This window comes from Eptesicus fuscus, chromosome 6 (genome assembly GCF_027574615.1).
Source record: "Eptesicus fuscus isolate TK198812 chromosome 6, DD_ASM_mEF_20220401, whole genome shotgun sequence".
Taxonomy (NCBI): Eukaryota; Metazoa; Chordata; class Mammalia; order Chiroptera; family Vespertilionidae; genus Eptesicus; species Eptesicus fuscus.
The window spans coordinates 45,728,591-45,744,653 of NC_072478.1; the positions used below are offsets into that span (position 1 = coordinate 45,728,591).

At 38.6% G+C, this 16,063-nt stretch overlaps 1 protein-coding gene across 3 annotated transcripts in view; it reads right to left on the reverse strand.

The window, feature by feature from the left end:
* FSTL5 (follistatin like 5) overlaps positions 1 to 16,063 on the reverse strand; it is a 554,870-nt gene that overhangs the window by 272,241 nt on the left and 266,566 nt on the right. For all 3 annotated transcript variants that reach the window (XM_054717664.1, XM_054717663.1, XM_054717662.1), the window contains exon 5: positions 7,624 to 7,744. In XM_054717664.1, coding sequence (XP_054573639.1) covers positions 7,624 to 7,744 — 121 coding nt within the window. The remainder of the gene's footprint in view (positions 1 to 7,623; positions 7,745 to 16,063) is intronic.

Here is a 16,063-nt window from a genome sequence, read left to right on the forward strand (position 1 = left end):
CCAAACACTGTCCTTTGGAACACATGTCTACAGGTTGGGCCTCAATAATCAATCTTTTGGAGGGTCCCTTCCCAATAAGGTATACAAAACCCAGATTTAGTAACAGTAACATAACTTGGAATTTACCTGTAAGCCAATGGTACTGAGCTGTATTTACACCAAAAGTGTCAGGGCACATCTATAAAGTCTAACGCAGAAAATTATAATTACACAAACAAATATGTCAATTAATTTTGTAATCAAATGATATAGTGGAGCTATTTTTCCAATGGGCCAAATTAAACTTGCTGCAAGGCTTCGTACTGAAATGATTTGTGTAGTTTTTAATTAAATAAGTAGCTATATCAATGTCTAATACAGCATTTCCAAAATCAGTGTGGGATTTTTAATAGAGCTAAAAAATAGAATATTACCAGCACGGTGGAAGTCCTCCTCTCACCTGTGTCTCCACCCCATCTTCCTTCACCTCTCCCAAAGGCAACCATCATATTAACTACTAAAACCACAGATGAGTTTTACTTATTTTGGATTTTATCTAAATATATACTTGCTGTATACTTAATTATGTGCTCTGCTTCTTTGCTCAGCATAATTTCCCCCAACTTTTCAGATCTAACCTCTCAACCACCAGTACATTTGCTTCTAACTCTACACCTCTCCTGAAAATGCTGTGAGCAAAGTCATCAATGACTTCCTTCTGCCATATCCAGTTGTCATGCATTTGTCCTAAAATTTCTTGTTTTGAACTCAGCCTTAGATTATTGGTCAATAGTTTATTTTTTAACTCTTTAGAGATAGAAACATGAGTGATGAGAGAGAATCACTGATCAGCTGCCTCTTGCACGGCCCCTACTGGGGATCGAGCCCACAACCCAGGCATGTGCCCTTGGCCAGGATCGAACCTGGGACTCACTCTTCAGTCCGCAGGCCGACGCTCTATCCACTGAGCCGAACCAGCTAGGGCTGGTCAATAGTTTCTCATTGAAATTTTATAATGATGTATTCCTTTGGCTTTCTCCCTACCTCCATAGGTGTTTTGTTGTTTAATTTCAGTTTAGTGTGCTTTTGCCCATCTCTTTCTCTTTACATACCCCCCTTGTATAACCCACTTCTTATCAGATAATCAAATTTTAACTACATGCTTCATTATTTTTTAATCCTCATCTGAGGATATGTGTTTATTGATTTGAGAAGAGAGAGAGAGAAACATTGATGTGAGAGAGAAACACCGGTTGCCTCCTGCACGCATCCTGACTAGGGATCAAACCGCAACCAGGGTATGTGCTTTAATGGAGAATAGAACCGCCACCTTTAGGTGTACAGGACAAAGCTCCAACCAACTGAGTCACACTGGCCAGGGCCATGTTTCATATTTCTGTATGTCACCAAAGCCCTCACTTGAACTCTAGGCCACGATATTTTCCAATCAAATGTTTCTCTTTGAATATGCCAACACATTAGTAAAAATCAAATAATTTTTTAAATAATGTCAAAATTCTGGAGTAAAAAATAAGAATATCATCTAGTGTTTATTGGTAATATTAAAATAATTAATCTTATTCAGAAAAGAAAAGGAAGGCATTTTATAGAAAACTTCTGTAATAGTATAATTAACAGTTGAAATGTGCTGTTTGTTTTTTTACCATTAATGTTTTCCTGTTTGCAAGTTACCGGTTATTTTACTTTCTTCTATTTTATACTGTGGCAGAAAGAATAAAAATCTGAAACTCAAGAAATCTGTCATTTTATCTACCAGTAAATCAAGATATATTTCTTAACTGTACTGGCCTTAGTCTATTCTAATAGATATTCTTTTAGGGACTTCCTAGTTTTCTGGGCTTTCTTTTTAGGAACCATCTGGGAGAATGCATTCTGGATGTAAAAGATAACTACTCTTTACTCTTCCTGTATCTGTCGTTTTTATCACTATCTGCCTAAGATGATATATTCCTAAGGGAAAGGAATTTTATCTTTTCAAGTTACTTTAACTATCACAATACTCTGTACACATAGGTACTTAATATATAATTTCTGAATAGATTGCTTTCTCACTATTGTTACACACTTTTTTATTCATGGTACTACCTAGAATTTTATAATAGAGTGACTTTTTAAAATCATGTCTTTATATAAAGCCTGTTGCTGACCTTCACAATGTGGTTTTAGTTGTCCAGTACTATAACAGATGGAAAGAAAGAAATATATATATATATTCTATTCACATTTAAGTAAAATACTTTTTTGCTAATAAGGACAAGTTAGTTTTGCTATCTCTGAAGGGTCATTATATAGCTTCATAATCAGTTTAAACAAGTATGTAACACTGAAAATGTAATAGCTTTCTAAAAAACTGCTTGGTGAGACTACAGGAATATTAAGATATCTCATATAATTCCAGCATTGCTTAAAAAACATTGTCTTTTCTAAATAAGTATGTGAACATCATTTTATCATTGTTAAGAGACAATTTTGTGATTATCCAAAGAAAAGGCTCATAATATGATTGCTGATTACAAGAGTTTCATTACCTAATATCTTTGTGACTCAGAATATTAAAAATGTAGACCTTTTGTGTTATACAGAAATTTGACCTAATGGCAGAATCATTACAATATTCATTAATTTCATTGCATTTACTATAAATAATTTCCATAAAATGGTAACCATGTTACCTCTAAATAGTTAACAAAGTCCTACAGTTTTCTATCCAAATCAAGAGCTTCCTAGGACAACCTGGCTCCTTTTTAACAACATTTTGCTATTTCTCTATTGAGCACTTTTATTGAGGATTCAGGTTTCTGAATTGCAGAATTTGATTTACCAGAACAATATACTGACTACCTTTCCTTTCTTAGCAACTTCAAACCATATCTCCCTAAACAGTATTATTTTTTCCATGATAGGTGCAAGCCGCAATATTCTAGGCAAGATTCTTATTTACTGATATTGCCAGGGATCATTATTCAGTCTTAGCTGTGCTGTCATAAAAATAACATATTATTCACACTCATTTTAATTGTGTATGTGTGGTGTTTTTTTTTAGTTTCCAGCTCCACCATTCCACCATCAACAATAAGTATATTTTGAATAAAAAAACCTTACATAAATATATACATTTAATTATCTTATAGAGGCTTGATGAATTATATAACATTAAAAATATTTTCTGTTATTGCTACATATTTCAACTACTGTTATTTAATCATATCCATGTATTTTCATAGAAGGGTGTTTTATAGGAGTTGATAGATTAGACTGAATGCTTAATAAGTATATAAATAGTAATAATAATTTATACATTAATGTAGAATTTTAGACCTTAAACAGATCTTGCAGTTGGACTAGTTACTGTAAATACACTGGTATGTCATGTGCTTCAGCTTTTATTTATGTTATTCTCTGTGTCTATATCCCATCTCTCATCTCCCAAAGTCCAAATCCATTCATCCTGCAGACTAATTCAATTGCTACCATCTTCATAAATCTCCTTGATTCCCAAAGCTGGAGATTATATTCTCAATTCAGTTAATATCTTTTGCAGGCCTCTCTATGACATCTATCCCCTTCTATCTTGTATAATATAATATGATATATATCATATTATTATATTATATTATATTATATTATATTATATTATATTATATATAATTTCTTCCCGATGAGCCATATCTTCTCCCTGCCACCCTGAGCACACAAAACAATGTTTACTACAGAGTGAAGATTAATGAAAAATACTAGTACATAGACTTCATAATTAGTTTGACTTGGGTTTGATTATGAACTCAGCCACTTAGGTGTTAAGTTCTCTATGTTTAAGTTTATTCACATAAACGTGGAATAAAGATGCTGCTTTCTTGTTTTATGTAAAATGTAGTCTAGCCTTCAGAACAATTTTAAAGGAAAACTGTTTACTGGGTCATCTCCTCTTGTATTCTGTCTTGTCATTTAAAATGGAAATTCAAGTTAACTAAAACTGAAGAACATTAGTGATATCTTGCCTTAAAGTTTGTAATGTGCAACTGTTTCACAACTATTAATTTTATTGTATCTAGTATTACATAAAATATAATTCACTGTGTTAATATAAAATTATTATATGACTAGAGGCCCGAAATTTGTGCACTTGGATGGGAGGGGTCCCTCAGCCCGGATTGCAAGAGGGCGCAGGCCAGGCCAAGGGACCCCACTGGTGCATAATCGGGGCTGAGGAGGGACGCGGGAGGTTAGCCAGCCCAGGAGGGACCACAGGAGGGCTCCAGGGCATGTCCAGCCCGTCTCACTCAGTCCTGATTGGCCTGAACCCAGCAGCAAGCTAACCTACTGGTCAGAGCATCTGCCCCCTGGTGGTCAGTGAATATCATAGCAACTGGTTGACTGGTCGACTGTCTGCCCCCTGGTGGTCAGTGTATGTCATAGTGAGCGGTTGAGCAGCCTTAGCATATCATTAGCATATTACACTTTGATTGGTTGAAGGGATGACCAGACAACCAGACACTTAGAATATTAGGCTTTTATTACATAGGATAAGTAAATTACTATCCTTATTTCTATGGGTTTTCAGAGATATAATTTCTCAATATCAGGCTGTTGATAGATGGCAGAAGCATAATTAAAAAAATATTTTTATATCAAGTACAAATTCTACTTCCTGCCTTTTGGGAAATATATATATATATGATACATATGTATATTTGGAAAGCAATATGTAATGCATATACATATAGCATATTGTATATCCAATTTAACTTTGATTCTTTGGTGATTTTCAAATAACAACCAATTAATTAAGCTTTTTTCTATTTTTCTTGCACCCAACTGCTAAACCTTTCTTTTCTGTTTTTTGTTTTATCTTGTTTGTTTCTTTTGTCTTTTATTTCTTTTTCTTTGTATTATTTTTTGAAAGATAACTGGGTAGAATTTTTTTTACCAGATCATCCTCATAACACTGCTTTATAAAGCACAAAGGGTCAATTTAATGAAGTCTATAAACAATTTTAAAAATATAAAAGTTTCCAAATAACATAAATATAAGTTTCCTTGCTCATGCAAATTATTTTTATTTAAATATATAATAAAGATGTGGTACATATATACAATGGAATGCTACTCAGTCATAAAAGATGAAATACTGCCATTTGGTACAAATGGATGAACCTTGAGAATATTATGCTAAACAAAATAACCTGTCAGAGAGAAAAAGTTAAGAACCATTTGATTCCACTCATATGTGGGACATAAAACTGTAATCAACCAATTAGCAAACAAGAAAAATAGAATCTCATAGACACAGACAACAGTATGGTAATTGCCAAAGGGAAGAGGGGACAGAGTCCTCAATGGTCCCAGATCTGTCTCTTGCCTCAACAGTGTTTGGATGGAGCAGACCCAGGGACACCCCTTTTCCCAGCCTCCGACCACCCTCTAGCATCGTCTCCAGTCACCACTTTTGGAACCACCTCAGCCATCTAGCCTCGGAGACCAGCCCAACTGTTTTTTGTTTTTGTTTTTTACCTTAACTTCTTATTGCGGAATAGCCATGAATTCCCAGATTCCTCGGTATTATTCCACAGAGGTAGAGACTGCCATCAACCGCCTGGCCAACCTACATCTGTGGGCCTCCTACAACTATCTCTTTCTGGGCTTCTGGGCTTCTATTTCAAATGTGAGGATGTAGCTCTAGAGGATGTGGGCCACTTATTCCTCAAGTTGGAAGAGAAGCAGCTCAGGGCACTGAGCATCTCTTAACCTTTTGCACTCGGATGTCGAGTGTGACTCGACACGGTTAGCATTAAAATAAAGGAATCGAGAAAAAAGCAAGCGAGTGCAAAGGGTTAAAGATGCAAAACCAGTGTGGTGGCCACATTCTCTTCCTGCTGAATCCTGCCCAAGATGATTGGGGCAAAAAAAAAATCAGGATGCCATGGAAGTCACCAGGCCCTTTTGGAGCTGCAGGCCCTGAGTTCTACCCATGGAGACCCTCATCTCTGTGACTTCCTGAAGAACCACTTGCTGGTTGAGGAGGTGAAACTCATTAAGAAGATGGGCAACCACCTGACTAACATCTGCAAGCTGACCGGCCCTCAGGCTGGGCTGAGCAAGTATCTCTTCGAAAGGTTCCCCTCATGCATGACTAGGAGCCTTTGGAGCCCAAAGACCTATAAGGGGCCCCTCAGCATCCCCCTGGTGGCTGGCTCTTTCCTGAGCCTCTCTCTGAAATCACTAGCCATCCTTTTAAGCACTCTGGAGCCCTCTCCCATGCATTGGATCAAAAGGAAATAATAAAGCTTTTTGTTGTAAAAAACAACTACAACAAAAATCAAAACAAAGAAAGGAGGCCCTAACTGGTTTGGCTCATTGGATAGAGCATCAGCCTACGGACTGAAGGGTCCCAGGTTCAATTCCAGTCAAGGGCATGTACCTTGGTTGCCGGCACATCCCCAGTAGGGGGTATGCAGGGGGCAGCTGATCGATGTTTCTCTCTAATTGATGTTTCTAACTCTCTATCCCTCTCCCTTCCTCTCTGTAAAAAAAATCAATAAAATATATTTAAAAAAACAAAACAAAGAAAGGGGGTAGTGAAGGGTAAAGGAGCTCAAATATATGGTGATGGATGGAAGATGATTTGACTTTGGGTGGTGGGCACACAATGCAATACTCAGATCATGTATAATGGAAATGTGCACTTGAAACCTGTATAATCTTATGAACCAACTAGAGGCCCGGTGCACAAAATTCATGCATGGAGGGGGGTGTCCCTCTCACAATCTGGGACCCCTCGGGTAGGCTCCCTAGGCCTGGATGGTGATCAAGGCCTATTGGGGCTTTCCTTTCCCTGGCTACTGGCAGCTGGCCCCACCCCCAACGCTGCCACTGCTTGCCATCTGTGCAGCACTGCCTCCCCCTCCCCCACCACTGGTTGCCTTTCTCTGTGGGCGACAGGCGTGGGGTGCAATTGCTTGGCTGGCCTGGGCCTCCCTCTGAGGGGCTATCACTGGCCAGCCCCGCACACCCGCCACAGCGTCACTGGCCAGTGGCCTGGGCCTCCCTCTGCAGGGCAATCTTATGGTGATGGCGGGGCCCCCCAACCAATCACATTGCACCCGCTTTGGCTTACCTGGCACCAGTGCACGTCATAGTGTGGTCATTTGGAAGGTCATCCAGACGGTAGTTCTGCTGTTCAGTCCTTCCGTCAATTTGCATATTACACTTTTATTATTATAGATATCACCCCAATACATTTAATTTAAAAAATATGTGAAAAGTTCTATTGGTTGGTTTCCCAATAAAGTAAAAATAAAGTCAGTGTGTAAATAATCAAACTGTTTTTTTTCAACTGGTCAAGTACCCCTACTCTGAAATAACCTTGAAAGCTTCATTGTGGAATTAATGTCTTAAACTAGAATCAGGGTTATTGAATATTTCCAGTTCTTCATTTTAGAACTACTAAGTCCCTTAGCATTTACATATACTTCAATATAGCCAAACACGTAAATTATTCAATTATATGACTTTTCTTAAGACACAGCTTGTATTCTGAGACCAAGCAAACATACACTTTTATGTAAATAAAGAGAAAAATAAACAAAAAACAAAGAGGGATTAGGGAATGAATTTTATACTCACGGAATATTCTATAAAATTCTTCAAGAGCCAGATGCTTGTCAGAGTTAAAATCATCGTATTTCAGTAGATCATACAAAGTACAATCTGAATGATCCTTGCGAAGTTCTTCCTGCTTTATCACCTGACAAGACAATTATAACCACACAATTATATCTGTCTTAACATTTCTATAGTATTATTAATTGTATGTAATAATCAACTAATAGATCATTTTAAGTGTGCAGTTTCGCAAAGAACTGAATCTAAAAAAAAAAAAAATCTGGTTTTCAGTTACCGGACAATTATCTTTAACTACCTCAAAGATATAAAGTGATAAAGTTAAGATAGATACTTGGAATTTAGTCTGAACTTTCCAATACAAAATTCTCACAGTAGGACACAGAAAATCTGAACATTAAAAGGATATTTTGTATTTGGCTCTTTTACTTTGTTCCATTTATACTGATTCAAGAAAATACCTCCACATGAAAATTGCCTCCTATGTCTCAGTGACCTGTGTCAAAATAAAACAGGGCTCTTTTCCAACAGAACAAGTGAAATCCTTTGTTCCAACTTTTGTCCTTGTATTACTTGTGAAAAATGAAGTCAGACTTTTTTTCCTCCTCTGCCTAAACTCCTCCCTGCTGGAAGTGCAGCCATTTGGGATTGTGCATTAACTCCCTTGGTCACAAAGGAGCTATTAAGCAAATGACTGTTTCCAGGAGCCAGACAGAATTAATGCACCGACTGATGATGAAAATCTATCCAAGCGTGGGTGGGTGAGGAAAATCATACAACTGCTTTTCTACTCTGTGCTCTGTCCTAGGGACTGAGGCTGGAGGCTTTTCATACTCCACTGATTTTGACTATTGCCTGTCATATAAAGGAGCGCCCCAAGATTTTTCAAACATCTTATTCATTCTGGGTAGCTGCATAGCTGCTCCATGGGCTTTCGTATTCCACAGACAGAGAGGCAATAGTTCAGATTGCTTGGAGCAGTGCATCACCGTGCATGTTTTTTAAAGGTTACATAGTGTAATCAGAAAAAATACAGGCTATGAAGTCAGCTAGCTCTGGGTTCAGGTCCTGCCAATGCCACTTAGCAGCTCTATAGTTTCTGGCAAATTACTTAACCATCCCTCAGTTAGACACTGAAGATAGTAACATCTGTATCACGTGGTTGTAATAAACGTTACACACAAGCACACATGCACACATACATATATGCATGCATATAGTCAGAGGCAAGACTTAACATATAGTATTCACTGGAAAAAATAATCATTTAAAGTTAAAATATGACTTTGATATATATTGTGCTTCTTACTCAAATAATTCACTGCAGATTTTCACACCAGCTTGAGCATTTTTTGGTTATGCATTCACAATGTACCATTTTCTTTGGGAGAGCAATATGTTTTCAATTTTCTTTGTATACCAATGGTAGATTTGTGATTCTAATTTCTAAAGATTCTCGGGTGCCTTTGAGCTATTTTTCACCCATTTTAGAACACTTCTATCTGAAAAGTTCACTTAGGCATGAGTGTGGATGAGCTATGGAGGCAGCTCTGAGGATGGAGCTTAGATGTGAGTGACTAGAACATCCAGCCCCATCTTTAGCCACCTGAGGGATAATATGCAATGACAACATATTCACTGCCAAATATAACTTTGACAACATAATGCATTCTCTATCCTTACACATTGTATTCAAATTTCATTGGTTAAGCTCATATTTCCTACCTTTGAGGGGGAAGAGGGAGAAAGGCAAAACATATGTCTGCTTTAATAGGTCCATAGAAATAGATACTGTTGATAGCACGTATTAAACCCTACACTTGAGTACAGTCCAGCTGGAGGATTAACAAAACTATCTAATAGCTTTAGCCATCTCTTCTATGAGCCCAATGAGAAAGCAAATACTGCTTTTCTACTTAGAAAGCAACAGAGCTCTCAGTCATTCTCCATCTGTTATTTGTTAGATCATGGAAAAGCACTTTTCTTGGGTAGGAGGGGAATCAGTGTCTTTGATCTTACCTCACTACATTCTTCCTAAAGTGCTGTAATGTTATCATGGACATTTTAGGATGCAGTTACACCAGGGTCTGGTCAGGTATTTTAATAATATTTTCAGTGGCTTTTATTCTCATACTATATGTAATGAGGTGAAGATGGAAGAGAAAGTTGAGGGGAAATCTTCCATCATTTCCTATCTCATTTTTGTTTTAATATTTTATTCTAATTAAATCACATATTAGACAAAGAAAACAAACTTTTACCTTTTTCCTGAATGCTGGCTCTAGCTTGATCTTGATTTGATCATGATTATAGAGCTTATGCTGGGCATGCTAGTTTAATGACAGGGGTCCCGGCTGCCTGTCACTACTTGAGCCAATTAAGCAGAGACAGGGTTGAATCATAAATGAGCCTTTACTTCAATACTGCCAGCAGGAAGGGAGAGCAGCAGGTCATCCACAAAAGTCTACTCGACCCCTCCCCATAAGCCAACTGCTTATATTGGGTAAAAGGACAAAGATTATGTGGGAAAGTAAAAATCACAGGCATGAGGAAGTAGGCACAGGATAATCTTCACAAACTACTGGCAATGTCGGTTGGGGGGTGGGGGGGTTGCAAAGGGCAGGCACCTCCAGGACTAGATTGTTTCAGCCAGGAGGCTGTAAATCTTTCCATAATAACAGCTAATTCTCTGGAAAGGAGGATGGACTGCATTATGATGTTAGCTCCCATGTCCCAAGGCATACAAATCTCAACCAAGTTAGAAAGTACTTTCTCTAATCAGAACACAACAATCATGGTTAACAGAGCATGGTTAATATTCCTTAAAATTATAGCTAGTCCCCAATAGTCTATTTCTTCCCTAACAAGAGGGCCCTAGAAAAGCTCATGGTATAGCTAGTGAGCTTTCTAAAAACCCTGTTCATCTCTACTGGGCCATGCCCATGCACAGAGAGAAGTGATTCATTCCCTCACTCATCAATATTTTAAATATGTGCTTTTCTCATTTATTCCATTTTTGCTCAATGAAATAACCTCCTTAAAACATACTTCTTCATAATTTTTTTTTTCTCCTGTAAGTTTCCTGATGGGACTTTGGTATAGCCTGGGGTATTTCAAATGAGGGACCTACTTTCCTATGAGCTTTCAAAAGCATGAAATAATTGCTTTATATATCCAGAATTTTAATAGCCTTGAAGTGATGGGTATTTGACTATTGGGAAGAAAGCATGATAGAAAATCTAAGCAGCTTTCTTTCACTGGCACATAGCAATACATTAAACTTTTTTTTTTGACACAGGGGATCCAAACTGGTAGGACTTTGATAATTCCCTGAACTTCTTTCATTTTCTGTTTGGCACATGCTTCAGTAAATTCCCACTCTGGGCTCCTCAAAAGCACATGTTAATTATTTTTTAACTAATAATTCATGATAGGACTAGAGTCATTGACTATTTTGTCATTTAGGTATCTGTGATGATGCCTAGTAGGCCACTCATGATTTTATGTTTTCTATTGTAGAATAGTGAAGATGTTTCCTAAACTTGCCAGTGTTTTGATGAAATCTTTAAGACTGCAAAAATGAAAATATTTTATACTCCCCCCTCTGCCAACTAAAGATTGAATGTATGTCACCAAGGGAGCACAGACACACAACATTCAAGAGGGGTTGCATTTAGTATCAACATAATAGACCTGTCAAATTTGCATGTGAAATTGTAATAACTCAGAGATGACTCAATATTTTGGTACTATATACTTTTCATTCCAAAACAGAAAATGCAAAAACAAAAATAAAAACTATCCCTCTGCAAAATAAACTATTCTCCTTAGTATTCGTTTCCATTCATTTATTCCATCATCCATTCAACAGATTATTTTTGATTGTCTACCATGTGTTAGATACTGTTCTAGGTCCAGAAAACAGTCAACAGAAAGACATACAAAACCCCTCCCATGTGAAATTTATATTCCAGTTAAGGGGAATCAAAGAAACATACATGTTTAACATAGAGTATGTCAGATGATGATAAGTTATCTAAAAATAAAACTGGAAAGGAAAATAGAAAGGGTAAGAGGTGGGTATAGAAAATTGTCTCCCTGCTATAGAGAAATGTATGCATTAGATTTTTAGAGATATGGCATGACTTGGAAATCCAAGATTATGATACTGATACTCCTAAGAGATATAATAGTTATGGCCAGTGTCAGTCAGTTGGTTGGGTGCCACCTTATGCATTAAAGGTTGCTGATTTGATACCAGGTCAGGGGTGCATATAGTCTTTCTGATTGGTATCTTGGGATTCTTAGGATATACTCCTAGAAATGGGATCACTGAGTCAAATGGCAGATGCATTTTAAATTTTTTATGGAAACTCCATATTGTTTCCATAGTGGCTACACTAGTCAGCATTCCCATCAGCAATGTACTAGGGTTCCTTTATCCTCATATCCTTGCCAGCACTTGTCATTTGATCTCACTTATATGTGGAATGTAATGAACAAAATAAACTGATGAACAAAATGCATCCAGAGACATGGAAGCATGGAAGAGACTGGTGAATCTCAGAGGGAAGTGGGAGAAGGGTCAGGAAGAGATTAATCAAAGAACTTATATGCATATATGCATAACCCATGGACACAGACTATAGTGCAGCAGGCCTGGAGGGCACCAATGGGGAAGAAAAGGAACATCTGTAATAATTTCAACAATAAAGATAAATTTAAAAAATAGAAATAGCTACCTGGTTTCATCTTTTAGGAAAAAGGAAAAGAATGACAGTCTCTGCCTCCATGAAGATAATATTCTAAAGAGGATGAGTGGGAACTTGTAATCAAAAAATTAAATAAACAAGATAATTAATTTTCAACAATGCTCCCAAAATAAAAAAGGTGAAAGGATGAATAAATAATTAGTATCTTAATTATAATTATTTAATCATATGTAACTGATGCCATCCTATAATAGACATATTAAAAGAAAAGGACTAAATGAAAATAATTAATTTTTAAGTTATCTGTTAGGTTTTCTAACATGCCTAACATATTAGAAAATATTAAAAAATAACATAGGGCCAATATTAATTCTTTTGAAAGACTAGTTAAAGAGATAACATTATTAAAACTCTGCTGAGAAGAAAAGTATTTTATTTTTAAATCCTTCTATACAGCTCACAGGGGTTCTCTAACATGCATGCCAAAAATTTAAATCCACCTTGACATTTTTAAGAAAAGATGCTACAAATAATATGTTTATAATTTAAAAAATCATAATGTTAATTTTTCAGTTGTCTTGTGAATATTATGAACAGCATTTGAAAAACCTTTGAAATTAGTTAGCTTCAGCCTAGGCAGTTAGTTATTACCAAAGGAAGGGAGAAAATAGAATCAGACACAAAGCCAATCAAAGTAGGAAGTGGCAGCTTTGTAGCCACCCCAGTGGGGCAGGGGGATCAGTCCGGGGAGATTCCTCTACTGAGGCATGCGCAATTAAAGCCAGGATGGCACGGAGAAGCCTTCTACTAACCACTTGAGCAGTAGAATCCAGAGGACCAAACAGAACTATGAGGCATGCACAGTAGGAGCTAAAATGGTGACTATAAAGGGGAGGAGTCAAGCCTGGGAAAATCTGGGGAAAGGGGATAGGAAAATGGCATGAGACCATGGAAAATCCAGAAAAGGGATTGGCTATGGGGAGGTACCAGCACAGCCCCTGGAAGATTCAGGAATGAGATCCCATAGTTTGAAGGAAAGCCTACTCTCTCCCAAGCCAAGGAAACGTAATCACAGCTTAACAAAAGCTAGAGGCACGCACTCCCTCTCTCTTTCTATTCCCTCCATAGCAGCATGTGGGCCTGGGTGTGGCAGCAGCCCAGGCCAAAGCACAGTGCTGAAAGTGAGCGAGGGGAACAGAGACTAAGCTGGACTACTGAAGCTTCAGAGGCTTATGCTGAAACTAGAGGCCCGGTGCACGAAATTCGTGCACAGAGGGGGGTTGTCCCTCAGCCCAGCCTGTACCCTCTCCAATATGGGACCCCTCAAGGGATGTCCGACTGCCCAATGGGATCGGGCCTAAACGGGCAGTCGGACATCCCTTTCACAATCCAGGACTGCTGGCTCCCAACCACTTGCCTGCCTGCCTGCCTGATTGCCCCTAACAGCTTCTGCCTGCCAGCCTGATCACCCCCTAACCACTCTGCTGCCAGCCTGTTTGCCCCCAACTTCCCTCCTCTGCCGGCCTGGTCACCCCTAACTGCCCTCTCCTGCAGGGTTGATCACTTCCAACTGCCCTCCCTTGCAGGCCGGGTGCCTCCCAACTGCCCTTTCCTGCTGGCCATCTTGTGGTGGCCATTTGTGTCCACAAGGGGGCAGGATCATTGACCACATGGGGGCAGAGATATTGTGTGTTGCGATGATTAATCTGCATATTACTCTTTTATTAGATAGGATAGAGGCCTGGTACAGGGGTGGGGGCCAGCTGGTTTGCCCTGAAGGGCATCCTGGATCAGGCAGGGGTTCCCTTGGGGTGTGGGGCGGCCTGAGCGAGGGGCCTGTGGTGGTTTGCAGGTGGACCACGCCCCCTGGCAACGCAAGCGGAGGCCCTGGTATCTGGAATTTATTTTCCTTCTACAATTGAAACTTTGTAGCCTGGAGCGGAGCCAAGCCTGGGGCTCCTTCCGAGGCCGGTAGCCATTTGTGTTGGGGTTATAATTGAAACTTTGTTGCCTTAAGAGCGTGGGCCCGGCCAGGGTGTGCAGAAAGCTTTGCTTCCCCTGTTGCCGGTGGCAACCCTGGCCTGCTCTCTCAAGCTCCATTCTGCTGCCATTTGTTTGAATTTGTTTACCTTCTATAATTGAAACTTTGTAGCTTGAGTGGAGGCTTAGGCCTGGCAAGGGCAGGGGGAAAGCTTGGCTTCTTCTGTTACCTAGGAAACCTTGCTCTCTGTGGCTGTAGCCATCTTGGTTTGGGTTAATTTGCATGCTCACTCTGATTGGATGGTGGGTGTGGCTTGTGGGTGTGGCTTTGTGGGTGTGTCGGAGGTATGGTTAATTTGCATATTTGTCTATTATTAGATAGGATAATGGCACAGCATCTCCGGGCCCTGGCCCCCTCCTCCGGGGCTTGGTGGGCCTGCAGCCAGGGATTTCTTTCCCTGGGAGATGGAGCTGAACTACCTGGTCATGGATGAGGCAGCGCAGCAGCCTCTTCAGGGGCACCTATGCCCTGCATGTCTTTCCACTAAATCTTGCCATTGCAGCTCAAATCCTCCTAAGCCATGAGTCCCTGAAATTCATTTCCTGAGACTTAGCAAGAACTTATTTCCAGACCACAGTCTACCTCCAGCAACAGTTACTTATGCTTCCAGATACAATGGAAACTACTGGTTTTTAATTGTAGCCCTGAGCTGCACCAAAAGAAACAATTACAGGTGTTAACATTCTCCAAGTCCTAGTTGCTGCTGTTATTACTCTGAAATCTTTAGCACTTGAAAGGATATACCCCTTGCTACTAGGACCTAACTACTGGCATTGCCAGTGCTTTTCTAAGTCAAACCCCTGGTTTCTATGGCCTTATTTTGAATACCTGATTGGCTTATGTATTTTTAAAATTTAATTAGGATTAATTACCAGGCATTTCCTAGAAGTTATCACTTCTTCTTTTTTTTTTTATCCATACAAGTATTCATTTATTTGTATTTAATGTGTTCCCACTAAAATAGCTTTGTATCTATGAAACAAAAGAATTCCTACCAAAATCATAGTATTAAATAATATGCTGACTAGACATCAGAACCTTATTAAAAAATCTCTACAAATGTGATAAGCTTTAAAACTCAAAACAAAGATTAAGGGTCCATTTCCTATGTAACATTTCTAACAATTTTAAATAAAATTGTTATGCATGAGGAAATTGCAACACCATTGCCATGCCCATACTGTTAGTTTAAACATATCTGGTCTTATGTATGCCTGCTTTTTATTTAATTTTGTAAATTATTCACATATGGTAGTCATTGAGCAAATGACTTTTTAAGTCAAATATGTATAACATAATAATCTGAATCCTGTGAACAAGTAGTTCTTTTTATTATTTTAATAAAGAGTTGGCATTTGTGCACATTAGGGAAATATTTCATTCTAATATGCAATCCTAATGTGAATCGGCTAATTAAGATGACAGAATCTAAATGAAGAAAAAGCTAAATCAATATACTTGATACAGATGCTAATTTAAACTCAGAATCATGAGAGAATGCCTTTGCTTACTTAAATTCTACGGGTGGTTATTTTGTGAAATGAGGAGAGACGTAAGGAGCAGATTTTCCAAGCTGTCAGTAACATTTCAGCCCACGACATTAGATAGGCCAGTGTGGCTCAGTGCTTGAGCATCAACCTATGAGTCAGGAGGTCACAGTTCGATTCTTGGTCAGGACACATGCACGGAT